Source organism: Notolepis coatsorum (genome assembly GCF_963971535.1).
Source record: "Notolepis coatsorum genome assembly, chromosome: 4".
Taxonomy (NCBI): domain Eukaryota; kingdom Metazoa; phylum Chordata; class Actinopteri; order Aulopiformes; family Paralepididae; genus Notolepis; species Notolepis coatsorum.
In genome coordinates this window covers 95,940,106-95,967,528 of record NC_140168.1, presented here as the reverse complement: position 1 = coordinate 95,967,528, position 27,423 = coordinate 95,940,106, and the positions used below count along the sequence as shown (strand labels likewise).

Here is a 27,423-nt window from a genome sequence, read left to right as displayed (position 1 = left end):
ACCTATGTTTTCCCCTTGTACAGACATCTCCCAAGCCTCATCATAAACTGATCAAACCATGGATAACCCCAGCTATTATCAAATCCCTAAATACTAAACGTAGATTGTATAAAAAATATCTTCTCAATCCCACTCCATTTTATCTTGCTCAATTTAGGAACTATAGAAATAAATTAAACCACATTATCAGAGGAGCTAAAAAGCATTACTACAATATGGAATTATCTAAAAACAAAAATAACATGACTCTCTTATGGAGAACAATTAACTCTATCCTCAACACACAAAAAAAACGTAATCAGTTGCCTAATGAATTTAAGGTTGATGGGGATATTATCACTGACCCGCAATTAATTGCCAATAACTTTAATAACTTTTTCTCAGAAGTTGGTCCAACACTGGCTGCAAAGATTCCATTTAGTAACCATAGTCCCCTTCAGTTTATGAATCCTCCAATCAATGACAGTTTTAATTTCTTGCCGGTTACAGAGGATGAGGTTCGGGAGATCTTGATCAACCTGGGGGACTCTTCTCCGGGTTATGATGGTATTGGAGGCAGATTACTGATATCCATTCAAGAATCCATTGTGAAGCCATTATGTCATATTTTTAATACATCACTGGAGAAGGGAATCGTCCCACTGGAACTTAAAATAGCTAAGATCATCCCTATTTATAAAGATGATGACCCAGCCGTCTTCAACCATTACAGACCTATATCCATCCTTCCTACCTTGTCAAAAATACTTGAAAAGCTTGTCTATAAAAGATTAATTGAACATCTTAATAAGCACAATATTATTTACACTCACCAGTACGGGTTCAGAAAGAAACATGCAACATATATGGCAATAACACATCTAATTAATGAAATATACAAAGCTAAAGACGGAAAGGAAAACACTATAGGTATTTTTTTAGACTTATCAAAGGCATTTGATACAGTCAATCACAATATCCTCCTGCAGAAGCTCTCACATCTTGGAATAAAAAACAATGCACTGCTATGGTTCACCAGTTACTTTAAAGATAGACATCAGTCTGTATCCTATAATGGGATAAATTCTCCTTTTCTTCCTTTACTTTGCGGTTTGCCCCAAAGTTCAATTATTGGGCCTTTGTTATTTTTGTTATATATCAATGACCTCCCTAACGTCTCAGACAGGCTGTCGAAAATGTTATTTGCAGATGACACGAGTGTATTCTATTCACATAAAGATCCTGATACCATCATTAGGGTCATAAATGAAGAACTTAACAAACTATCAATTTGGTTTAAATGCAACAAATTATCACTAAACATTAAAAAAAACTAATTTCATTTTTTTTGGTCTCAAATCTGTGATTTTTAACTCCTCATCTAAAGTAGTGATCAATGACATCCCCATAGCTAGGGTATGTTCTACACGATTCCTTGGTGTTCTGCTTGATGAATCCCTATCATGGAAACCTCATATCACAGCCATAACTACAAAAATGGCCAAGAGTATTGGTATTCTTGGAAAAACACGTCACTTGCTGAGCACCGAGGTTGCCACAATGTTATATTACTCTATGGTTTACCCATATATCAATTACTGTAATTTAGTTTGGGGTAGTACTCATCAGACCAAACTTGAGCCCATATACCGTCTGCAGAAACGAGCTCTAAAAATAATCAGCTGTGTTCAACGAAGTCATTCTTCTCAGCCTCTATTCCATAAGTTAGGTATACTCAGTGTTTATCAAGTGAATCATCTTCAGACTGGTTTATTTGTGCATAGTTCTTTAAACAGAGCCCTTCCCCCTTTTTTTCATGACATGTTTGCCCACAATCACCAAATTCATAATTACCCCACACGTAGTTCCTGTTTGCTTAGACCACCCTTTTCCCGCACTTCCCAATCTCAGTTTTGTTTGCTCTACCGAGGGTCAAAGTTGTGGAACTCTTTGCCTCCACATATTTTGGAATTTTCTTTTCTGAAATTCAAAAGAGCACTGAAATCTCATCTCCTAGATCACCAATACTTCCCATATGGACTTCCTTTACAAACTGTGGTCTGATGGCTTGTTGTATTTTGTTATTGCATTTTCGTTTTATTATATATTCTTCCTGTCATTAATTGTTTTCTCTACCAGAAATCGTATGGCATGGGTGCCTGCTTCGGTGTCTATGTAGGCCTGCTTGTGTGTGTTTGTTTGTTTGGGGGGGGGGGGGGGGGGGATTTTATATTTTATCTTGATATAATGTAATTTTGCTTCCTGGTGAATGCCACATGCAAGCCCCTTGAGGGTTTTTAGGCAATTCTCCTACACATCCCTTGTGGATTATATTGTATTATATATGTAATTGTTTTTATATGTGTAAATAAACAAACAAACAAACGCCTTGACTTGTGTCTGTGGTCTCAGTATAACGCCTTGACTTGTGTCTGTGGTCTCAGTGTAACGCCTTGACTTGTGTCTGTGGTCTCAGTATAACGCCTTGACTTGATGTCTGTGGTCTCAGTATAACGCCTTGACTTGATGTCTGTGGTCTCAGTGTAACGCCTTGACTTGATGTCTGTGGTCTCAGTGTAACGCCTTGACTTGTGTCTGTGGTCTCAGTGTAACGCCTTGACTTGATGTCTGTGGTCTCAGTGTAACGCCTTGACTTGTGTCTGTGGTCTCAGTGTAACGCCTTGACTTGATGTATGTGGTCTCAGTGTAACGCCTTGACTTGTGTCTGTGGTCTCAGTATAACGCCTTGACTTGATGTCTGTGGTCTCAGTGTAACGCCTTGACTTGATGTCTGTGGTCTCAGTATAACGCCTTGACTTGATGTCTGTGGTCTCAGTGTAACGCCTTGACTTGATGTCTGTGGTCTCAGTATAACGCCTTGACTTGTGTCTGTGGTCTCAGTGTAACGCCTTGACTTGATGTCTGTGGTCTCAGTATAACGCCTTGACTTGTGTCTGTGGTCTCAGTGTAACGCCTTGACTTGATGTCTGTGGTCTCAGTATAACGCCTTGACTTGTGTCTGTGGTCTCAGTATAACGCCTTGACTTGTGTCTGTGGTCTCAGTGTAACGCCTTGACTTGATGTCTGTGGTCTCAGTGTAACGCCTTGACTTGATGTCTGTGGTCTCAGTGTAACGCCTTGACTTGATGTCTGTGGTCTCAGTGTAACGCCTTGACTTGATGTCTGTGGTCTCAGTGTAACGCCTTGACTTGATGTCTGTGGTCTCAGTGTAACGCCTTGACTTGTGTCTGTGGTCTCAGTGTAACGCCTTGACTTGTGTCTGTGGTCTCAGTGTAACGCCTTGACTTGATGTCTGTGGTCTCAGTGTAACGCCTTGACTTGTGTCTGTGGTCTCAGTGTAACGCCTTGACTTGTGTCTGTGGTCTCAGTGTAACGCCTTGACTTGTTCTTGATGGTTTAATGGTAACGATGTCTCTGGTTCCAGGCCGCGGCCCGTCACCAGAGCTCCTACCTGGTGCAGCACCACAGCGCGGGCTTCCTGGAGGCGGGGGGCGACGAGGGCTGGCTGGGTGGCAAGGAGCACGTCCCGGCCAAACTAAACAGCCTGCACACGCTCAACAAGCTGCTGGCGCACAGACCCTGGCTCATCACACGGCAGCACATTCAGGTCAGACGTCGTGCACACACGCTCGCTCTCGTACACACGCTTTGAAAACAGACTCCAGATGTGTGACGGTTAGTTCGTTTTAGCTGGTTGCCAGTGATACGACACGGTTATTTGATTGAGCACGTCATTAAAATGGCAAAATCGGAACGTTGAATTGAACCCTTTGCGCTGAAGAACCACATGAGCCCCGTTTTTGAAATAGTTTGCAGTTGTGAAGTTGATCTAAATCACTTGGGAGTGTGAGTGTGATATATCACCAGAAACTACTCAACTACTGTCTTTAACTATGAGTGAACACAACACTCTATGAATTGAAAATGGGGGACCCTGATGTAAACAAGACGAAAGTCTTTCTCTGGTCTGCATCCCCTTAACAATTGTATGTATTGAGCCGTACTGTATTGTACCCATTCTGCAATATGTTAAATAAAGTTTTCATTCATTCATTCATTCATTCATTCATTCATTCATTCATTCATTCATTCATTCATTCATTCATTCATTCATTCATTCATTTTAATTAAGAGTTGGACAATATCGGCATATCGGTATCGGTAAAAAAGCCAATATCGAACATCCCTAGTAATTTGTCATATGGTTGTCATAGTAACTATAGACTAATCAGCCTCAACAGTCCTCCTGTCTCCCCCCTCTCCCCCTACAGAAGTTGGTTTGCCCCGGGGCGGAGTGCCGTTGGTCATTGGCTGAGCTGATCCACGCCGTGGTCCTCATGGCACAGGCCCACTCACTGTCCTCCTTCGTCTGGGGGTGTGGCTTGAATCCAGAGCCCGACCACACTGGGGGTTACGCCTTCCATCCCCCCTCGCCCAATCACGGGTCCCATAGCCCCCGCAGAACTCATAGCCCCGCCCACGAGGATGGCAGACAAGAAGTGAGTCTAGGTTTTAGTTTGTTTCCCCCTCTGGGGTTCAAGTTCAAGACTAATAATAAATAATAATAATAATACATTTGATTTGTAACGCACATTACATTTGGAGTGCTACATGACAGGAATTTCTTTTTAAAGGGGAACTATTTTACTATTTCTTTCACTATTTGGGCACTTTTACACAATTCCTGTGAGTCTATGGAACACCTCTGTAATATATATATTTTTTTTATTCATTGTTTTGTATTTCTAATCAAGTCCTCAAAAACAGCATTTTTCTACCTCAAGATCTCGAGCTGTTTTGAGCCTGGGCTCCTAAACCACCGTGCAGCGGCGGCCCCGCCTGAACATTAACATGCAGCGGTGACTATATGACATCACATATAGGCACATTTTCAAACGACTCAGTTCAGTGAGGGTGAATATTGTGAGAGGAGAATTGGAAGAATGCGCCAATATGAGAATTTTGAGACATAGATCATATTAATATAAGTTCACATAGCTAGGAAACAATGCTAAACACTCAAAAAGGCCATTTATAAGATAGTTCCCCTTTAATAAAACACCCAATGAAATGAAAAACATTCAGATCACAGTTGGCTCTAGACAGCTAAAAAAGAAAAGGAACAGATCACGTTAAAAAAATTAAATAAAACGCACAAGGCATCGGTCGGTCCATTTAGACAAATGCTGTGTTAAAAATAAATGTTTTTAGTCCCCTTTTGAAAGCCGCAACGGACTGTGGTGCTCTCAGATGGTTGGGGAATGTCATGTGTTCGAGTAAATCCTTAACGATCAATCAATCGATCTTCGATTAATTGTTAACATCCGTGTCTTCTACTATCATGCACTCTTCCTGCTATACTAATGTCTTTACTACTATGCACTCAACACTGCAGCACCAAAGTTTCAACACTGTTTCATGAACATTGTTACTCAGCTGCCAGAGTTGTGCCCTTCCTGCTGACCTGTCGTACAGAACTTGTAAGTCGTTTTGGATAAAAGTGTCGGCTAAATGTAAAATGTAAATGTAATGGAGCGCTAACTCACAGCACCTCCTTCACCTCCTTCTTCCCCTCCTCTCTCAGCTGGCGGATGGGGGCATGGAGGTGGAGGTGTTGATGAAGAGGATGGTGGCGCTACAGCAGCAGGAGGAAGAGTGCACTCAGGAGGAGATGCTCACTCGCTTCGAGAGGGAGAGGAGTGAGGGAATTCCTACAGGTACATACAGTAAATCACATCAAGGGGCGGCTGGGTAGCGCAGTCGAGAATGCACTCGCCTACCACCGCAGAGACTCTGGGATTGAATCCAGCTGTCAGCGGTACCTCCGGCTTGGTCAGTCGTCCCTACTAACACAATTGGCCAGTGTTAGCGGGTGGGAAGCTGGCGGGGTATGTGTCCTGGTCGTTGTAAACAGCGACTCCTACTGGTCGGTCGGGGCGCCTGTTCAGCAGGGAGGGGATCGGGGGGAAATAACGTGAACCTCCGCAGACGTTACGTTCCCCCAGTGAGAGTCCTCGCTGTCAGGTGTAAAGAAGCGGCTGGCTGACTCCACATGTATCGGAGGAGGCGTGTGGTAGTTCTACACCCTCCCTAGGCTGACAGTGGGGCAATGTGCGCAACAACCAGGAAGGGAATTGGCATAACGACTTAATTGGGATGGGTGCAAAATACAGAAAAAGTGGGGGGGGGGGGATTTGTAAAGCCCGAGATCACATGGAATAGCCCCTATGGGCTGTACAAGTCTTCACAGGGTTCGCCCCAGGGTCCTTGAAGTAACTCTTAACTGGCAACGGACCGGCCCTGGGCCCTCTTGAGGACGATTTACCCACCGGCGCGCCGCGCCACTTTGCCGACCTCTAGCGGCTCGGGTCTGCATATTTCTTAATACAATATATATATATATATATATCGAATTAAAGCCCTATTTGTTGCCTGCGATTGTTTCAGGCGACAAAATCCGTTCAACGGTTTTCGAGTTACATGCCGATATGTGAGGCGTGCGCCAAAATACACGTCAGAGCTTTTTTCTTTATTTCGAGAACCACTTCCGACTCCCGAGGCTCTAGCTCCGTCAATCATTTGACAATCCCGTAAATTATTAGACATGGTTATAACCAATGAGTGTGGCTTTCCAATGATACCCCACGTGGGGATGAGCGAATCAGGGATCTAGGTGAAATGTCACGTGCGAAAACAGGAAGAGAAAAAAACGCAGAATGCATTGGAGTCGATGAGAAAACTGAAACCTGCAGAGCTTTTTTATTTTTATTTTTCAGTTGACCAAAATCGTCCTAATCACTCATTTCTGAATGGATTCTTATGAAATTTGGACATGTACTACATAAGACTTCAGGCTATGGACCCAGTGTGTTTTCTAGCTCCTCATACCAATTATTTTGGATATATACTTTTGGATATTGCAACTTTTTCTACAACTCATGTTACTCTATTTCATTAGCACTAAAAGTGAATTTTCTTTATTGTATCAGAATGTTATCTTTCAACAGAGACCAGGGTCATGCATGTACTATAAGTATAAAGTATAAAGATCAGCTTTGCAAAAAAAGTATGCCGTCCTCAAGTTCAAGTTTAAAATGGCCACTTTTCTGGGCGCCAAAGGTTAAAGTGCTTGATTTTTGAAAAAAATAAAGTCAAGGCCTGGAATTCCTTGAAAACAGCAATTCTTTAACAAGGTGCTTAAAAAGACATTGAAATTCAAATCAACCATTCGCATTGAAAGTTTTGTTCATCCATGATAAAAATCTTCTGAATCAAGAAATTGTATTTATTATTATTATCTTTTTTGTAACTAATTGTCGGAAATTGGTTTCAAGCCATAAATATTGGATCTAAAGTACATAAGAACATTTAAAAAAATATGTAAACAGTACAAGATGGTTGGTCTGTAAAATACCGTAAATCTTCAATGAATAGCCCAGGCTTTTATTGGCTTATTTGTCGATTCCATTTCACAAGGTCCCGATTCCATTTCACAAGGTCCCGATTCCGTTTCACAAGGTCCCGATTCCATTTCACAAGGTCACGATTCCGTTTCACAAGGTCCCGATTCCATTTCACAAGGTCACGATTCCGTTTCACAAGGTCACGATTCCGTTTCACAAGGTCACGATTCCATGCCATTTAAAAAAAGGCATAGATTAAAACACTGATCTTGGGATTTTAAGAATCTAATATTGGATCATTCAAATAATTTTTTTTGGCAGTTGTGAAGTTAATCTAAATCACTTGATATTTCATCAGAAACTGCTCAAATGTACTTATATGGTTCTTTGTCTGCGGTACTTGCAGATGTTGTAAATGTTCAAGTTTCTTTATTGGTTGTCATACAGAAGTACAGAATACTTTGATACAAAATGCTTCTTTCTGTTTCGCTCCAGAGACTGTGCTAGGCAAAGATAGATAATAAAAATAAGTATAGCAAGTATAAAATAGAAGTCAAGTACGTAGACAAAATGTTCAGTATATACATATATACATACAATGGAGACTGATTGGCCTACAAAACACAACTTTTCTATGAAAGCGTAGCGGTTCTATAGCTAACGCGTATACCTAATGTCAATAATACATACCAGTTTGATGGAACATTGACTGACGCAGAATAAAACCTCTGCTCTGCTGCGGTGTGTGTGCAGCGGTGGTGCGGGGAGCCCCCCCCGACCTGGTGCTGAGGCTGGTGGAGGATCCGGAGTTCAGCTACGAGGACTTTGCCCCCCGAGGAGAGCAGTCGCCATCGACCATGAGAGCCCAGGTGGGTCGGCGCGCTCACTATATTGTCTGTGTACTATTTTAGTTCTGCAGTCATTCCTTGTTTGGGTGCATTTTGTTAGCTAATCTTTTATTTTTTTTATCCACTTTTTTCTCCCCGTTTTTTCTATTTTTCTCCCATCCCAATTTCGTATCTCCAATTCTCCCCTCCCCTGTCTTGAACGTTGCTAGACTATGCCTCCCACTGGTCGGCTGTAGTGAGGATAGAAGCCCCTCCGGTACACGAGGAGGCAGCCTGTCGCATCTTTTCACCGCAACAGCTCAAACTCTCAGTGGCGAGGAGTAACGCGTGGGAGGCTCACGCTGCCCCCGCTACTTCCCGTTTCCGCCGTACCGGCGCCACCCAACCGACCTATAGGAGTCGCTGTCCACAACGTCCAATCCCCACCCACCGGCTTTCCCACCCTCTAACACTGCCCATTGTGTTAGTATGACGGCCGGTTAAGCCGGTAGCAACGCAGAGAGCTGGGCTCGATACCAGCATCTCCTGCGTTAGTGGCGAGCGCCTTGCCCACTGCGCCACTCAGCCGCCCCTTGTTAGCTAATTCTTGTTGTGCAGCTCTGTTTAGAGTGTCTAGATGTAATAGGATTCCTGTATGTTAGGATTCCCATTAGCTGACATAGCAGTGATGTGCAGCAAACATGCAGCCCCAATAACCTATTCTGTTTATATAAACGGTGAACGTTTAGTAGTTAAACAAGATAGATCAAGATAGATACACTAAATTTATGTGTAACATGTATGTCTGTATAGATAACCTGTTCTGAAGGTCCAGATTAACACTGAAAGTCTGCGTTTATTATTTTGTATAACTTGTATATTGTTTATATATATAAGATATATATCTTGCGCCATCTGTTTGCATAATAGTATTCTTCGCTCGCCTCATTGGGTCCCATCCTTGACGTTGTAGGCGCCAGAGACGCGCCCCCTAGACATGGTTTCTAGACATGTTCAGACAAGCCCAGAGCAAGCGCATTGATTCTGTACAGGTGAATCGGCTGAGCCCCATAGGGATCAGTTTGAGTATATATTGTAGACGGTGCCAGCAGCGGCAGCGGCAGTAACATACCAGGAGAACTAGCAGAGCGAGAGTGTGAGACGTCCGGTACAGTTGTACACAGACCGATAGCAGGGTATCGTTATAGAGAGCTAATGGCTACTTAGATACAACTATAATATTGTAGAACCATTATTGGCACAGTATAGTGACTCGTGTAAGCGAAGTAACGTGGAGAGACTTATAGTTAAACCCAGCGCCGTTTGGATATAACTACTCATTGGAGACCGTTTGCGGGCTAGCTTCAAGTACAAACGAAGCTAGCTAGCTACCATCTATGCCAACGGGCCTTTGGATTAATAGCTATTAACCCTGCCATCGGGCGCTAGGATTACAAGGACCGGTTCCGTACGAGACCCCTTCTTCCAGCGGCGACAGGATTATCCGACCGGTCTACAGTTCCTCCGGAGCAGGGCTCCAGAGGGAAACCATCGTCTCCAGCCACCATTTGCTTTCCCTGTATCGCCTCGTTTCATCTCACTCCCTTCAGAGCTCCGGTCGAGTATCCGTAATCTAGGAACTATTCATTACCGCTGACTTTGATACACTGACATTCTATTACCGTAATTCCTCTAATAGTAACCGGGTCTCAAATACAAGCCGGGTCTCTATTAATGGCCGGGTGCGCTCTTGAGCTAAGCAATTATAAGCCGGCCTCCTAATACAAGCCGGGTTACTAATATACTGAGCTGCATACTGAGCTAGTTACTTGATTTCACTTTGAAAACGTTGAAATGACCAGTGACCACCTGTAATTGCACTGTTTACTATTTCATACAGTACTTGGTTTCAATAAATGAACCCAGTACATTTTACTGGGTTCAAACTGACACAAAATGTTGATTTATTCATTATGATCCGTTTGAAAATTTGAAATATAGGCCTCCCTCTTATACAGGCCTCCTCCTAATACAAGCCTGGTACCCGCTACAGTTGAAACAAATACAAGCCGGGGTTACTATTAGAGGAATTACGGTATTAAAGGAGAACCGTGATAACTAATATGTATGTTGCTATGACTATTAAAATACTGTTAACTTGGTATCCCTGTCCCCGCGCAGTCAATTGAGTGTCCGCCATTTTGTCTAACTGTACTGTCTGGCTATTAATATTCTTTAGCAGTGGTTTAATCTAAACAATCTTTAATACAGTCAGGGTTGTGTAGCCCCTTAGCTACAATTGGTCCTTCGAGCCGGATGGTATCAGTAATAATAATAATATTAGTGATAATATGGCCAGCGGCGGACACTCTCCAATCGGCTCTCCCCCATTAGAGCGCCCTAGGCGCCAGCGTCAGCCCCCTCCCCACTTGGAGAACTACACAGTAGAGTTACCCCCTAGCTTATCTACGAGGACGTTAAGCAAGGATAACATTAGTAGCTCAAGTATGCCCAACCTTATCGACCTGTCAACCCCACCGGTAGAGACCCAAGCTAGTTTAAGTGAAACTGACTTAGCTCACGGGGGGGAACAAGCGGGACATGACTTGACTATGCCCATAGAACACCGCGCCCCCGAGATGGACCTCGGAGCGCAAGAAGGTAAAGAACGCGCCCCCGAGATGGACCTCAGAGCGCAAGAAGGTAAAGAATGCGCCCCCGAGATGGACCTCGGAGCGCAAGAAGGTAAAGAATGCGCCCCCGAGATGGACCTCGGAGCGCACCAGAGTAAAGAGCACCGCGCCCCCGAGATGGACCTCGGAGCGCGGGAGAAGACAAAGTACAGCGCCCCCGAGATGGACCTCGGAGCGTGTAAGGAGACCAGGTCACCGCCAAGCCCTGCCAACTCCAAATCACCATCATCAGCATCATCCACAAGCGAGGCCGACCAGAGGCTAGCGCAAGTCCTGATCGCCACGCTAACCGCTTCAGCAGAAAGAGACCGTCTCCAGGTGCAACAAGAAAGTGAGCGTGAACATTCCAGAGTGGAAGAGAGACGTCTCCAGGCGCAACAAGAGGGTGAGCGTGCCCGTCTCCAGGCGCAACAAGAGGGTGAGCGTGCCCGTCTCCAGGCGCAACGAGAGAGTGAGCGCGAACATCTCAGACTGGAAGAGAGGCGCCTCCAGGCTGAAGAAAACATGCAGCGCGACGCAGCCAATGCGCAGCGCGACGCAGCCAATGCGCAGCGCGACGCAGCCAATGCGCAGCGCGAGGCGGAGCGAGATCGCCTACAAGCACAAATGATGGAGCAAGCGCTCCAGAGGGTGACACCCCACTCTTCCACCCGGAGCTCCCAGAGATCATCACGACACGGGTCGAGGGCACCTTCCCCTCCCCGACAAAGCTACACGGTACCCCGCCTAAGGGAAGAACCTGCTTACGTTGCAGAGCAGCTGGCCGAGCGACTACAAAGCCTAACGGAGGACGAGGGAGGACAGAAAGCCCACCCGCACGACCCCATCTCAGACCAGGAGGCTCAGCGCAGCCCCGGTCTCAGTCCCGACACGCTGCGTTATGAACCCCCAACCCGTCCCAGTGGGGAGCTCGAGCAACAGACGGCACAGAGGAATAGTGCCTGGAAACCCAGCCCCTGGTTCCCGCCCAGCACGAACCAACGACCCAACGTACAGGGAGACTCGCCACGGATGCCTCTCCCCCCTCGCAGCCCTCCATGGCACACTACATTGGGACACCCACATTCCCAGACTTCACAAGAGAAGACCGAGCGCAGTATACCGAGCTGCGTATGTGCCTAGAGACAATTATGTCCGGAGTACAGGACGAGTCATACAAGTATGCCATCCTCCTTAAGCACCTCAAGGTAACTAGAGCGCACAACATAGCGCTGGCATACTCCAATTCACAGACTCCCTATTCTGACGCCCTGGTTGCCCTCGACGCACGTTACGGACGCACATGGGACTATGTCATTCAGGAGATACGTGAGACCAAAGTCTCCCCCCGGCTAGAGACAACCGAGCCCTGGACGACCTATCCGTCAAGGTACAGTCCCTAGTAGGGATGCTCGGGTCCCAACGAGACCAGGGGATGTACGAGTTGTACGTCAAGTACAAACGAAGCTAGCTAGCTACCATCTATGCCAACGGGCCTTTGGATTAATAGCTATTAACCCTGCCATCGGGCGCTAGGATTACAAGGACCGGTTCCGTACGAGACCCCTTCTTCCAGCGGCGACAGGATTATCCGACCGGTCTACAGTTCATCCGGAGCAGGAGCTCTAGAGAGAACCAACCGTCTCCAGCCACCATTTGCTTTCCCTGTATCGCCTCGTTTCGTCTCACTCCCTTCAGAGCTCCGGTCGAGTATCCGTAATCTAGGAACTATTCATTACCGCTGACTTTGATACACTGACATTCTATTATTAAAGGAGAACCGTGATAACTAATATGTATGTTGCTATGACTATTAAAATACTGTTAACTTGGTATCCCTGTCCCCGCGCAGTCAATTGAGTGTCCGCCATTTTGTCTAACTGTACTGTCTGGCTATTAATATTCTTTAGCAGTGGTTTAATTTAAACAATCTTTAATACAGTCAGGGTTGTGTAGCCCCTTAGCTACATAACCCATTCCTCAAACATACCGTTATTGATTCAGTATTGTTATGGAAGTGTATGACAGCTAAAGTGTGATTGATTCAATATGTTCTCGAAGTGAATGATGGATGCATGAAATGTGATTGATTCAGTATTGTTATGGAAGTGTACGATAGATGCCATGTGATTGATTCAATATTGTTCTGGAAGTGAATGATAGATGCATGAAATGTGATTGATTCAGTACTGTTATGGAAGTGAATGATAGATTAAATGTGATTGATTCAGTATTGTTATGGAAGTGTATAGGGATGCTCGATATTGGCTTTTTTACCGATACCGATATACCGATATTGTCCAACTCTTAATTTCCGATACCGATATCAACCGATACCGATATATGCAGGGTTTCCCCCGCCAAAAAATGGAATAATTTCAGGTAATTAACATTACATATCTCTTGTTGTGGAATTAACACAACATTATGCATACTTTTGACAATAAATAAAATCAGAATGTGTTCTTACTTGCTTGCCTGGGTAATAAAGGTTATAGAAATGTAAAAAAAAATATATATATATTTTTTTGAAAACCGATACCGATATTTTCCGATATCACATTTTAATGCCGATATCGGCCGATAATATCGGTAGGCCGATAATATCGGACATCCCTAGAAGTGTATGATAGATGCCATGTGATTGATTCAGTACTGTTATGGAAGTGAATGATAGATGAAATGCGATTGATTCAATATTGTTATGGAAGTGTACGATAGATGCCATGTGATTGATTCAGTACTGTTATGGAAGTGTCTGCTAATTGGAGTGTGTGCCGTGTGTGTCCAGGACTACTCGTGGGAGGACCATGGCTTCTCTCTAGTCAACAGACTGCTACCAGACATGGGACAGCTGCTAGACGAGAAGTTCCAGGTAACCCTCGCCTCTGACCTGGAGAACCGCATGCAGGGTGAACTGTGGTCACTCGGTCACGGATGGGCGTACTCACTCACTCACTCACTCACTCACTCACTCACTCACTCACTCACTCACTCACTCACTCACTCACTCACTCACTCTGGCAGGGACGTTTAGTTTGGACGCAACTGAGCGTACATATGAGATTCAAGAGATTTATTTGTCACATACATCATACACGAGACATGAAGGTGGCCAATGGCCATGCCCGCCACTTGATTGTGCAAAAATACAAATAAAATAGAATAATGAAATAGAATAGATAATAAAATAGACATGATAAAAAGTCATAAGAATACAATACAATGCTGAGCTTATAAGAATGAAAGGTCCTATATACAATACAATTTTTAAAGTGACCTTTTTTGTAGTGTGTTTGTGTGCGAGAGGGTGCAAGTGAGGATGTGTGGTGTGTGTGTGTGTGTGTGTGTGTGTGTTCATGTGTGCTTGTGTGTCGAGAGATCAGTGTTCTGATGGCCATGATGCATGAGAGAGACAAATCACACACACACACCTGGACTCTAAAATGAACCCCCAAATATCAGGTATCTGTAGGGAACATGAGTATGTGGTTGTACATGTGCAGTGCATATATTCATGGGTCTTGGTCCCTCTCTCCCTCCCAGATCAGCTCACAGTCGCCAGTGTAGATGAGACATACTGTAGCCGTCTGGGGGGCTTTGTCTTAAAGGACTGGGCCCTCATTCATCAATGTGTGCGTAGAACATGTTCTATTTCCACACGTAAGCACGGAATGTAGAACCAGTGTACGCACAGGGAAGTCGGGATTCATCACACGTGCGTACGCAGGCTCTATGCTCCTCCGTGTTGATGAATACCACTTTGTTCTACCGTCAATGCTCGTGCATGATTATCCATATATGGTCATGAAAGTGAGGAAACACCCCCCATGGGATGTGAAATAATGGACTGACCCGAGCGGAACTCTGAGAAACTCCACGGAGATTGTTCACTGCTGTCGAACCAAGAAGACACTATCGCGTATTATGGGATAAATAAAAGGCGGACTTGTAAACGGTGATGTCAGATATCAACGGCTCCCTAAGACCATTGCTGCAATTCTGCCTGGACAGCTCAAAATACTAATAAAGACCGTTCGTTGACCACTGTTTGGCGTTGGTTGTGTCATTATAACCGTGCTGTAATATGAATGCCTTTATTAGTTGTGTTCGATTGGCTATATGATTTTTAGAGGCATCTATTTTGTTGTCGGCTAATAAAGACCGCGCTGGAATATGACTGCCTTTTCCCGTGTTGTTTGATTAATACCCAGGGATTAAAGTTCTCCTCAATTTTATTCCAAATCGCGATGGATCTCCCGTCAATTTTCTACCTGCTGCATATGATTTCTAGAGGCATACTACAATCTATTTTGATGTCAGTATTGGGTAGCCTATATAAACAATAATACGAGAGCATATACAAGAACAATGAATCTCACTGCATGTATGATGTAGCCTGCCTTTCAATACATGAACTTGAATCCCATCATATACATAGTCTGTCCACTATCTGGTGTCATTGCAATGCGTTTTCTATTCTTTCTTATACAGTAAAAAGGGGGAAGAACACTATATTCATATGACTTGTATTCTGCTTACAGCTTCGAAATTCCACTTGTTTCGTTTAACGTAAAGCCTTTTAAATATAATCAAAACGTTCCCGTGTTTCTGCGGTCTGCGCAAAATAATAACGAGTTGAGCTTTATGATTTATGATGAATTGAAAATGGGGGACCCTGATGTAAACAAGACGAAAGTCTTTCTCTGGTCTGCATCCCCAATTAACAATTGTATGTATTGAGCTGTACTGTACTGTACCCATTCTGCAATCTGTTAATAAACTTTTCAATCAATCAATCAATCAATCAAGCTACGCGGAGCGCAGGCAGTCAGTAGCCTACACCCCGTATATTCCGATAACGCTATATAAACCATGCTGCATTCATTCTGAGAGAAAGATCTATTATTCCAAATGCTATTTATAGGGTTTTGACCATAATTACACTACTGTTGCTATTTTACAATGAACTATAATGAACTACGGTTCGTACAGAACATGCCAGTGTTATTATGCACAGAAGCTCATTTCCTTGTTGTAATAATATATTCTACCACTGGGCGCCAGGTACGCATGGTCTGACCTGTGCGTAGACGTAAGCACGGAGTCAAGTTCAAATCGAAATTGATGAATCCCACTCTTTGCTTAGAAATGATCGTACGCACAGGGTAAGCACAAATCTGTGCGTAGAACACGTTGATGAATGAGGGCCCTGGTCTTTTTGATGTGTGGGTTTCAAGTAGGGGTGGGCGATATGTGGAGTATACTCGATGTATCGCAGCTTGTTCTACATGAGATGTCAATTACTATATCGTGAACATCGAGTATAGTATGTTGTCACGTCAGTTTCTAAGCCACCGCGGCTGAGATGAGACTTTTGCTTTAGCGCAGCGCTTTCCTCTCTCCCTCTCACAGACACGGAAAAAAAAGTCACACACACTCAACTTATGTCACGTACACACACACACACACACACACAAACACACACACACACACACACACACACCCAGAAACAGAGAGGTGGTGCCAAGGCAGCGCGCATGTTTTTTATTGTTTGGAGGAAACAGGGAAAGGGGATACAAGAGTGAGAGAAGTGAAGAGAGTTTAGCGAGTTTAAATGTTGGTCCTACGTGTTTTATTCAGAAACGGCAATGGAATATGGAGGCGGACGAACTGGTTCTAAAAAATAGTAGCCTTGCGACTAAACATTAGCATTAGCATTATTTGTTTGCAGCGAGAACAACGTGCAATAAACTACTACCTGCAGTGGAAAACGAACAAAGTAGCAGGTACCAAAAGCGAGTCGAGTAGGTACCATGAATGAAACATTTCATTTAATTATTTTTGAAAGCATCTTCATGGTTTAATGCAGACATATGTTGCATGGACTATTATAATCATCATATTGGCGTGACTGTATGCATCAAAGGGTTAAATCAAGCATTTTTAAGTGCTTTAGAGGAAATGTCAAAATATTGTGATATATATATCGTGTATCGTGATATAGCGCTTTTCTAGACACTCAAAGCGCTTCCCACAATATAGGGTGGAAATTGCCTCCTTCACCACCACTGGTAGCACCCAACATTGGTCTATGCAGGCTCAATGGCTGCCATACACTGGCACCAGGCACACATCACACTACACCATGGCTGAACGGCTCAGGAGACAGGGATTGATATCAGCCAATTAAAGGGAAGGGATGATTAGGTGGCCTTGATGTCAGAGACCTGATTGGGAATTTGGCCAGGAACGTCGGGGAACCCCCTACTCTTTGCGATAGGCGTCCTGATTGATTGATTGATTGATTGAAAACTTTATTAACAGATTGCAGAATGGGTACAGTACAGCTCAATACATACAATTGTTAAGGGGATGCAGACCAGAGGTTCTTTAATGACCGAGATTCAGTCATTAAAGTTTCATGTCATTCTTGCCTTGGACTATCTGGCAGGGACGTTTTAGTTTGGACGTGTGTGCGGTAGAGACTTTCTCCTGCTCTGACACGGCACTAACACAGTGTGGAGAGCGCTCAGACTAAGCCATGTCTTTTTCTGCATCTCCCTAAATTACCCTCGAACGCAACAGGGAGGTGTAGTGGTCACGTCAGTGCTGTTTCCGGCCGGTCCACCTCGCAAAATTGCAACGTATTTCCCCATTGCACATTTCTAAATCATCTCGTTTAAAACAAATAAAGCATTAACATTGGCATGGTGTGCCTTTCTGTGCGTATTCATCCACAATCTATAGCTCAACATGAAAATATTTGCAATTAATCGAAAAAAGAAAAAAAAAACAATTTTATTTCAACCAAAAATGCTTAAACAATAATGTTAGTGATAGAAGGGAACTCGTTTTTGTGCAAAAATGGAAAGCTTTCCAATGTTCATGAGGCAGAATTGTTACAATAGCCGATAATACATTTTCCCAATGATAAATCCCTATACGGGTGGACCTCGCGGGCGGTCCAGAGTGACGTCAGTCTACACCTCCCTATATCATGATATCAACAACACAGAAGCCCCCCCCCATAGCAACCCCCACCCCCCCCCCCCCCCCTGACACACACACTTCTAGAGCCCTATACACACGTTTCATACACAAGGAAACAAAAACACCATATGATTAGAAGGGCATGAACAGCCCTCTGCTGCAGACAGTGCACACAGGCGACACAAGAGATGTAATCTGAAGCAAAGATAAGACTTCAGGCCAAAGGCTAAAGAGAAACATCGAGTGTTGTTATCCTAGTTTTAAGAGATACTAAACGATATGATCTCAGTGGACAGCGGTGGGTTTTTATTTGATGACAATGAAACAATCGATGGAGCGATGTTGAAAATGGAGGGAAAGTGTCCACGTGACGGGGAGGAGGTTTGTGTGTGTGTGTGTGTGTGGGTAGGTGTGAGCGTAGGTGTTGTTGTGTACGTGTGAATGTGTCGGCATGCCTTCCTGTGGCAAGGTTTCTTTTGTAACCGTATTGCACTGTTGAAAGGAACCTCGCACAATAAGTGTGATTTGTTTCCTTATTGTGTAGTATTATGTGCAACACTTCTGTATGTTGTATCTGTATGTATTTTAAATGATAAAACGATCAAATGGTTTCCTCTTCAGGTTGTGAGTAACCTGACGTACCACCGGATGGCCATGCATGAGGGGGTCGACACCCACACCCTGAGGAAGGCCCTGTGGAACTACATACACTGTCTGTACGGCATCCGGTCAGTGTCTCTCTCTCTCTCTCTCTCTCTGTCTCTCACTGCCTGTACGGTCAGTGTCTCTCTCTCTCTCTCTCTCTCTCTCTCTTTCTTTCTTTCTTTCTTTCTTTCTTTCTTTCTTTCTTTCTTTCTTTCTTTCTTTCTTTCTTTCTTTCTTTCTTTCTTTCTTTCTTTCTTTCTTTCTTTCTTTCTTTCTCTCTCTCTCTCTCTCTCTCTTTCTCTTTCTCTTTCTCTTTCTCTTTCTTTCTTTCTCTCTCTCTCTTCTCTCCCCCCTCTGCCTGTACGGTCTCTCTCTGCCTGTACAGGATACAGTCAGTGTCTCTCTCTCTCTCTCACACACACACACATACATATTTTAGGGAACTTTATACTTTTACTCTACTACATTTCAAGGGAAATATTGTACTTTTTACTCCACTACATTCCGTCCGTCCACGAGTATATACGTGTTTCGGTGCCATGCGTTGTGGACCAGAGCCACGTATACTCGTGGCAAGTTGTTATTGTTTTATTCCATATTTATAACGCTATTAACGTCCGCGATCGAGATCCATGACCTACCCACATATTTGATTTTCAAAACATGCAATACCGGCCAGATCCGCTTAGGGGCGCCATCGCTCCACTGCAGTATCATTGAGGGGATTTAAAAAAAAAAAAAAAAATCTTTTACAGTCTGTGGGCGGATCATATGAGCCTCGATTCCAAACAAAGATCCTCCATCTTTGATCACGTTACCGAACGAATTTTTCAGCCTGGAATAATGGGATTTATGATTAGCCAATGGACATATCGATCTACCAGAATCCGATGACTAATGAAGAAATGCTGCCGGCGATCACATGGCCTGACGGTAGGATACTATTCCCCCAAATTACAGCTGGATTGGACATTGTTTTAAAACCTAACGTGATAGATCACTGACATTGGCTACCTGAACGCACACTCTATTGCTAATCAATAATACTAATCGGCGTTCCCCGCCGCCCCCATTTCATCCATAGATGCTCTGTCATAGTCCGGATGCTACGCAGTTTGTTTTATTTCATTCGTATATATACAGCAGAAATGGCGTTTGATATAACGGCGCCAACGTTTAGCCTATTTTCTAGCTTCCTGAAAAAAAGAAGAGACGAAAAGCGCGATAAACCTTATATTCACGACGCTATAAAATGACAACCAACCGATGGATTTTTATTTTCTTTAAGCCATTATGAAGGCACAGTTTATGCACTCAAGTGACAATGAGAATGGACAGATAGCAATACTATAAATGATATATATAGCTCTTAGAAAGTACATCGGTTTGTAAACAAACCGCTGTATTCTGAGGCATAAATCGCCGCAAGAGTGCGGACGCCAAAGTGTTAACATAACCTTTAATCAGAGCAGCAGAACTGGACCACATACCACTTTAACATAACCAATCATCAGAGCAGCATAACTGGACCACATACCACTTTAACATGACCTTTAATCAGAGCAGCATAACTGGACCACATACCACTTTAACATGACCTTTAATCAGAGCAGCATAACTGGACCACATACCACTTTAACATGACCTTTAATCAGAGCAGCATAACTGGACCACATACCACTTTAACATAACCTATAATCAGAGCAGCATAACTGGACCACAGACCACTTTAACATAACCTTTAATCAGAGCAGCATCACTGGACCACACACCACTTTAACATAACCTTTAATCAGAGCAGCATAACTGGACCACACACCACTTTAAAATCACCTTTAATCAGAGCAGCATCACTGGACCACACACCACTTTAACATAACCTATAGAGGTCAATGGATACACAAACGCCATGTAGAATTTTCTGGGTATTTCTACTCGAGTAAAGGAACTGTGTACTTCTTCCACCACTGGTGTACAGCTACGATGATTACGACTACGGAGATGTGAACGTGTTACTGGAGCGGTCGCTGAAGGTGTTCGTTAAGACCATGGCCTGTCACCCTGAGCAGACCACCGCACGCGTCTACCACGCCTTCTGGAGACACTTCAGACACTCGGAGAAGGTATGGAGACACACACACACACACCAAGATTATTACAGTTAACTAAAACTATATTCAGTTTTAATTTTAATTATTATAATTTTTTTTTTAATGTTTTTGGTAGATTTTTTATTGGTTTTTACTACCGGGCAGTCCGATAGAGAGAGAGAGTGAGAGGAAGAATGGGAGACAGAGCAGGGGAAGACATTCGGCAAAGAACGCCGGGTCCGGGAATCGAACCGGGTCGGCCGTGCCACGACGCAGCGAGTTGTGTGGTTCGCCACTCGGGCGCCCCCACTTTCAGTTTTATATGCAAATCATTCTAATGACTCGGCTGTAATTGGTCATAGTGTCTATAGGGAGGTGTAGTGGTTACTTCCTGCTCTATAGGAAGGTGTAGTGGTTACTTCCTGGTCTATAGGAAGGTGTAGTGGTTACTTCCTGGTCTATAGGGAGGTGTAGTGGTTACTTCCTGGTCTATAGGGAGGTGTAGTGGTTACTTCCTGCTCTATAGGAAGGTGTAGTGGTTACTTCCTGGTCTATAGGGAGGTGTAGTGGTCACGTCAGTGCTGTTTCCGGCCGGTCCACCTCGCAAAATTGCAACGTATTTCCCCATTGCCCATTTCTAAATCGTCTCGTTTAAAACAAATAAAGCATGAACATTTGCATGACGTACCCTTCTGTGCGTATTCATCCACAATCTATAGCTCAACATGAAAAGATTCGTAAATAATTTTTTTCAACCAAAAATGCTTAACACTTTGGCTGCCATGGGTTAAATTAATGATATACCATAGATTGCCAGCGCTATTTGTCTATGGAGAAAGTCCCCTTCTTTGCAGGGCTATAACTTTTTAAATTCTATTGCTACATTGCCATTATTAGGGCCCATTCAAAGTCCTATATGTATTGTTCATTGTGTAGCAACGTTAAACTTTTTCATTCACATATTCATAGTAAAGTATGGTCTAATGTATAAGTATGTTTTCATCTCTTTCTGCAACTTTCTCCAGAACGTGATATATAGCCCCAAATGCATTATATTGATGATGAAATACAGTTTGATGGCAATCAGCGCGATATAAAAAATTCCAACTAGACGTACTTCTAGAAGTTACTACACGTCATCTGATGTTGACCGGATGGGCGAGGGGGCGTTTATAATTCCGTGGGCAGCGTTATACCAATCATCTAATGTGGGTCAAATGTTGATAAAAGCAGTTAGTATCGAAGATGGTAACGTTACACGCTGAAACTCACCCCAGTCTCCGCGCGCCGTTGGGCGATCATCGTCGAGTAGAAATTTTATCATTATGGGATATATTATTACCCGGTCCATCTCCAGCTTGTATAATGGTATATACGTCCAAATCATGTTGTTTATCGAGTTATTGGCAATCGATCGCTATGTAGAGTGACGAGCTAGAATGCCGGAACCTATCCCGAGTGGCCGGAAGCAATACGGACATGTAGCACAACCTCCACTGTGCTTCCTGTTAAGCGGTTGCGCGATCGGCCACCAGATGGCGCTCCTGAACCGCCAGAGAGCTCAGTGGGTCCTGCTGGTGGTTCTCAGACCAGCGGAGGGACATTATGGATCAGATCGCAGATTTTTGAAATATTGATATAAGGACGCTGTACAGCGTCCCCCGGCAACTTTAGCATCGCCAGCAATGACGCTGTAAAGCGTTTTTAGGCAGTCAAAGTGTTAAAGGGGACCTGCATTGCTATTCCTAGCACTATTTGGGCAACTGTACACAATTCCTGTGAGGAAGACATCTGTAAGGTTTATTTAAAAAAAAAATCATTGTTTTATATTTCTAATGGAGTACTCAAAAGCATCATTTTCGGGCGGCTACGTGGCGTAGTGGGCAAGGCACTCGCCACGAAATGCTGGAGACGCTGGGCTCGTCAGTTCGAGCCCAGCGCTCCACATTTGCTTTCAGTTTAGCTGGTCGTCCGTACTAATACACATTGGCCGTATTAGGGGGTGGGAAACTGATGGGTGGGGATCGGGCGTTGTGGACAGCGACGCCTACAGGTCGGTTGGTGCGCCTGCGCAGTAGAATCAGGAAGTGTCGGGGGCAGCGTGAGCCTCCCACGCGTTACTCCTCGCCACTGAGAGATCGAGCTGCGCAGGTGAAAAGATGCGACTGCTGTTACCTCAAGTACCGGAGGGGACTTGTGCTATGTATGACTTAGTCCACATTGCAGCCGGCTTGTGGGAGGCAAGAAACAGCGTCCGTGACAGGGGAGGGTTGAATTGGATGATACGAAATTGGGATGGGAGAAAATATAGAAAAAATGGGAGAAAAAGTGGATCAAAAAAAAAAAGCATCATTTTCCAGCCTCAAGATTTCAGCCTGTTATTGGCCTGGCTCCGTCCATAAGCACTTTCAGTGGCAATGATTCGGGAGCATAAGCTGTAGCGCGCGGCACAGTGTGTATGTGTGCTCTGTCGCAAGGGTCTATCTGATTCTCCCTCTCTCTCTCTCAAACCCTGTTTGGTGCGCTACAACCACAGAGCCAATCGGCTCACTATCCGCTCCATCCTCGCCATGTGACGTCACCATGCGAGTCAAATCAGAACGACCTGATTAAAATGGACCAGGAAATTAATGACCTGAATGACGGCAATCCGCCAATATGGTATTTAGAGACAAAAACACATTGATACTAACTCCTATTACTATAATACAATGTTAGAGACTCAAAAAATACATTTATAATGCATGTCACCTTTAAACAATAATGTTAGTGATAAAAGGGAACTCATTTTGTGCAAAAATGGAAAGCTTTTCAATGTTCTAAAAGTCTTTATCATATTAGTTTACCTGGCAGACACCATGCTCTATACAATTCTAAAAGTCTATTTATCATATTAGTTTACCTGGCAGACACCATGCTATATAAAATTCTAAAAGTCTATTTATCATATTAGTTTACCTGGCAGACACCATGCTATATAAAATTCTAAAAGTCTATTTATCATATTAGTTTACCTGGCAGACACCATGCTCTATACAATTCTAAAAGTCTATTTATCATATTAGTTTACCTGGCAGACACCATGCTATATAAAATTCTAAAAGTCTATTTATCATATTAGTTTACCTGGCAGACACCATGCTATATAAAAGCAGTCCATAATTAATTAATAATATTTACCATAATGGGTTTACACCATGTAGCCTCTCCAGTCACACCGTGGTGACGTGTTTTGGCACTCCTGTTAAACCGGTAAACTCATACAAGTTCTCAGTTCACCACCAGGAAGTTACAACTATGACGACGAGTCATAAATAACGAGTGGTAAATGTGAGGCTTGTTCCTCGTTCTGTGAGACTGACGTCGGGACACGTTGTGTGACTCCCCTTGTGGGAAGGAAACCTGGCTTCATATCTGTGTTAAAGATGAAGCCTCAAGAATGCATTCCACTCCTCCCCAACAGGTCTCAATGACTACAGACCGGTGGGACTCACCTCTGTGGCCATGAAATGTTTTGAGAGGCTGGTTAAGGATCACATTTGTGCCTCCCTCCCCAGTGATATGGACCCTATGCAATTTGCATACAGGCCAAACAGGTCCACTTATGATGCGGTCTCCCAAGTACTGCACAGCACCCTCTCTCACCTAGACCGCCATAAGGGGGGCTATGTGAGACTGTTGTTCATTGACTACAGCTCAGCGTTCAACACCATAGTCCCCACCAGACTGGTGGAAAAAGCTGATCGAGCTGGGTCTGAGCTCCGCTCTGAGCGCCTGGATACTGGACTTTCTGAGTGAAAGGCCCCAGGCGGTCAGGGTGGGGGGTCAGACCTCCAACACCATCACCCTGAGCATCGGGTCCCCCCAGGGCTGTGTTCTGAGCTCCCTGCTGTATTCACTATACACGCATGACTGTGTGGCCAAGTTCAGCTCCAGATCCATAGTGAAGTTTGCGGACGACACAGTAGTGGTAGGGCTGATCTCGGACAATGACGAGAAGGCCTACCGGGAGGAGGTTGAGGTACTGGAACGCTGGTGCCAGGACAACAGCCTGCTCCTGAACATTGGTAAAACCAAGGAGCTGATCGTGGATTTTAGGAGAAGACCGCAGGGGACACACACACCACTGAGGATAAACAGGGCTCCCGTGGACAGGGTGAGTAGCTTCAAGTACCTGGGGGTCCACATCTCAGAGGATCTGACATGGACAACACACATAGACTCAGTCGTAAAAAAGGCGAAGCAGCGCCTCTACCACCTGAGACAGTTAAGGAAGTTCAGAGTATCTGGGAAGATACTCCAGTCCTTCTACTCCGGAGCTGTAGAGAGCATCTTGACTGGAAACATCACTGCCTGGTATGGAAACAGCATGGCACAGGACAAGAAGGCCCTACAGAGAGTGGTACGCTCAGCCGAGCGTACTACGGTCCTATATAACGAGGTGCAAATCCAGAGCCTGCAGAATAATGAAAGACCCTCACCACCCCAACAACAGCCTGTTCAAGCTGCTGCGGTCAGGCAAACGCCTGCGAACACCAGCAACTAGGACAGAGAGACTTGGGCTCAGCTTCTTCGCCCAGGCCATCAGAGTCTTGAACACTGAACTCTCCACACACAAGCACACATGAGCACACACACAACACAGACACTGTACACGCTCACACACTAGCAGCCACTTTAACATGAGCGCACACACACTCAATAAATCGCAAATTACTTTTTTTTTTAGTCTGGTTTGTTCATAAAAAAATTGAATAAGAGAAATTGAGATCAAGCAAGAGTTTAATTATTTTTTTTCAATGGTCAACTGTTCTGGAATGTACTTGAAAGTACTGCGTTTTACTTTTACCTCGAAAGTACTTGAGTTTACAAAAGGTCCTTTGCGCTATATATATATTATTCCTAAAATTGTTGCACTTTGTTAAAAATGGCATTGATCGGGCGCTCCAGTAGCACACCACATAGTCACGAAGCGGTCGCCCCGGGTTTCATTCCCCGACCCGGTGGCCATGTGCCGCATGTCTTCCCCTCTTCTCCTCCCGTTTCACCCTCTCTCCTCTATCGGTCCTGCGTGGCCGCTGTCGGTCCTGCGTGGCCAAAAGGTCCTGCGTTGACCAAAAAAGCAGAAAATGCTATAAATAATTTTTTTTTAAATAAATAAAATGGCATTGATCCGTTAGTCTGTGTAGTAGCTAATACAGCAGGATTTTGCTGCTTAAACATAATTATGTATAATGTATATTCATTGATTCACTCGTATACCAAAATTCATTTGAATTGAAATTTTTAGCTTTTTCGCATCAAATATGCGATTAAAATGTCATTAATTTCTATTAATTAACTATGAAGTCTCGAATTAATTCAATTAACATTTTTAATCGAGTCCCACCACTAATAATGATCTTTTATTAAGTTATACTTAGTTCCACCTAGGCTTGCCATCACGGTAGTCGGTGACACCGGTGTCATTCTGTGTTCAGGCATCCACTGAGTAAATTAATTGCCCCCCCGCCCCCGCCGTGGTGTAAGCTTTTTAGGTTTCAGTTTCACTTCTAGAGTAGATTTAACTTCACGTGAAGCAGAGAAAGTGTTTGGTGGTTAACGTACCGTTGCATTCGTTAGGTACACAGCGCGCACTGAACCGAAGGTCCAGTACTGAAACGGTTCGGTACGGATACGTGTACTGTTACACCCCTGGTATATATACACAAGTATATATCATGTGTTAAAACCCCTAACCATGTCACCTGTCAAGTGGTCCTGGTCATGTATATATACACTAGAGGATGACATTTTTTCGGGATTCCCGCGGGTCCCACGGGATGGGAGTCAAATTCACTTTGAATCACGTGATTGGGCAGGACCGGGAGTAAACGTCAACGGGAGCAGAAGGGAGTGGGAACTATGACAACAAAATCAATGGGATTCAGGCGGGAGTGTGAGGGAGTGGGATCAGTCTCTGTGGGAGTGGGAGGGAGTTGGATTTTTTTTAAACTCTCACTCGGGATTGGGATGGGATGGGATTATTTCTGTGGGAGTGGGAAGGAGCGGGAGTCAAAATCCACTCGCATGTCAGCCTCTAATACACACGCATAAAATTTAAATAAATAAATAAAAATTTAAATAAATCTAACCCTAACTAACCTTACTGTCATGCACTTGTCCTAATAAACTAACCTACACTGTAGCACTCAACACTTTGATGAACATTGTTACTCAGCTGATAGAGTTGTACCCTTCCTGATGACTTGTCGTACAGAAGTCGCTTTGGATAAAAGCGTTCAGCTAAATGACTAAATGTAAATGTAATGTAAAATGATGGGCTAAGGGGGAAGGGCTTATGAGGTGTCACCTGATCTAAGGGGGAGGGGCTTATGATGTGTCACCTGATGGTAACCTGATGATGAACCCAGTCTTCCTCTTCTGCAGGTTCACGCCAACCTGATCGTCATGGAGGCGCGGCTGCAGGCGGCACTGCTCTACACCTTGAGAGCCATCACTCACTACATGAGATGACACGTACACACATATATACACTACATGAGATGACACGTACACATATATACACTACATGAGATGACACGTACACACACACACTACATGAGATGACACGTACACACACACACTACATGAGATGACACGTACACACTACATGAGATGACACGTACACACACACACACTACATGAGATGACACGTACACACACACACACTACATGAGATGACACGTACACACACACACACTACATGAGATGACACGTACACACATACACACTACATGAGATGACACGTACA

General features: G+C 44.1%; 1 protein-coding gene across 1 annotated transcript in view; it reads left to right on the top strand.

Moving 5' to 3' along the window:
- The window catches only part of sesn2 (sestrin 2), a gene marked incomplete at its 3' end in the record, with an annotated part of 53,363 nt that extends 26,217 nt beyond the window's left edge, over window positions 1–27,146 (top strand). Inside the window, exons 4-11 of the mRNA XM_084312875.1 lie at window positions 3,425–3,607; window positions 4,272–4,499; window positions 5,585–5,717; window positions 8,157–8,272; window positions 13,694–13,777; window positions 18,517–18,623; window positions 20,519–20,663; window positions 27,060–27,146. Of these exons, the coding sequence (XP_084169001.1) occupies window positions 3,425–3,607; window positions 4,272–4,499; window positions 5,585–5,717; window positions 8,157–8,272; window positions 13,694–13,777; window positions 18,517–18,623; window positions 20,519–20,663; window positions 27,060–27,146 (1,083 nt within the window). The remainder of the gene's footprint in view (window positions 1–3,424; window positions 3,608–4,271; window positions 4,500–5,584; window positions 5,718–8,156; window positions 8,273–13,693; window positions 13,778–18,516; window positions 18,624–20,518; window positions 20,664–27,059) is intronic.
- Between the last annotated feature and the right edge of the window lie 277 nt (window positions 27,147–27,423).